Genomic DNA, 551 nt, shown 5'->3' on the forward strand with positions numbered 1-551 from the left:
ATTTACTTTCTCTCTTGAAATATTGAAATACAAACTTTATCTGCCTTAGGCAAATTAATACAGTCTATCAAGCAACATTTGATTTCATATCTTAATTTGATTAATAAAAGGTCTGCCATGCTTGATCTCCTTCCTTATAATCATGGTTGGTGAAAATATGATAAAAAAAAAGGTAAATCCAGAAAGACCTTAATATGTGTTAAAAAATCAAATAATCAACAAATCTGGAGCAAGAAATTTTAAAGCGTAACTTTCTTTGAAGACAACTATATCTGACAGAAGCTGCGAATATGGTGGGTGTGGCAGTGGAAGAGAAATGAAAGAAAACTCACCTTGTACGCCCAGTTCCGCTGAATTCTTCTGCATGCTTTTATGGTCTCCAACCACAATAGCTTTCCACAATCGACACAAAGGCTGCCTCACGCTGGTTGGGAGGAACTGATACAAACCATGATCAAGGATCACAATCTCGGCGTCACCACGCTTGCTCGGCCGAATTAGAACTGGAATATCAGGACTTGTGTGAGAAAAGAGAGAGAAAAAGAAATGAG

At 37.4% G+C, this 551-nt stretch overlaps 1 protein-coding gene across 8 annotated transcripts in view; it reads right to left on the minus strand.

Moving 5' to 3' along the window:
* The window catches only part of LOC119593511 (uncharacterized aarF domain-containing protein kinase 5-like), an 18,355-nt gene that overhangs the window by 12,223 nt on the left and 5,581 nt on the right, over nt 1–551 (minus strand). For all 8 annotated transcript variants that reach the window (XM_037942467.1, XM_037942464.1, XM_037942462.1 and 5 more), the window contains exon 9: nt 333–503. In XM_037942467.1, coding sequence (XP_037798395.1) covers nt 333–503 — 171 coding nt within the window. The remainder of the gene's footprint in view (nt 1–332; nt 504–551) is intronic.

The sequence above is a fragment of the Penaeus monodon genome, chromosome 32 (assembly GCF_015228065.2).
Source record: "Penaeus monodon isolate SGIC_2016 chromosome 32, NSTDA_Pmon_1, whole genome shotgun sequence".
In the NCBI taxonomy this organism is placed as follows: Eukaryota; Metazoa; Arthropoda; class Malacostraca; order Decapoda; family Penaeidae; genus Penaeus; species Penaeus monodon.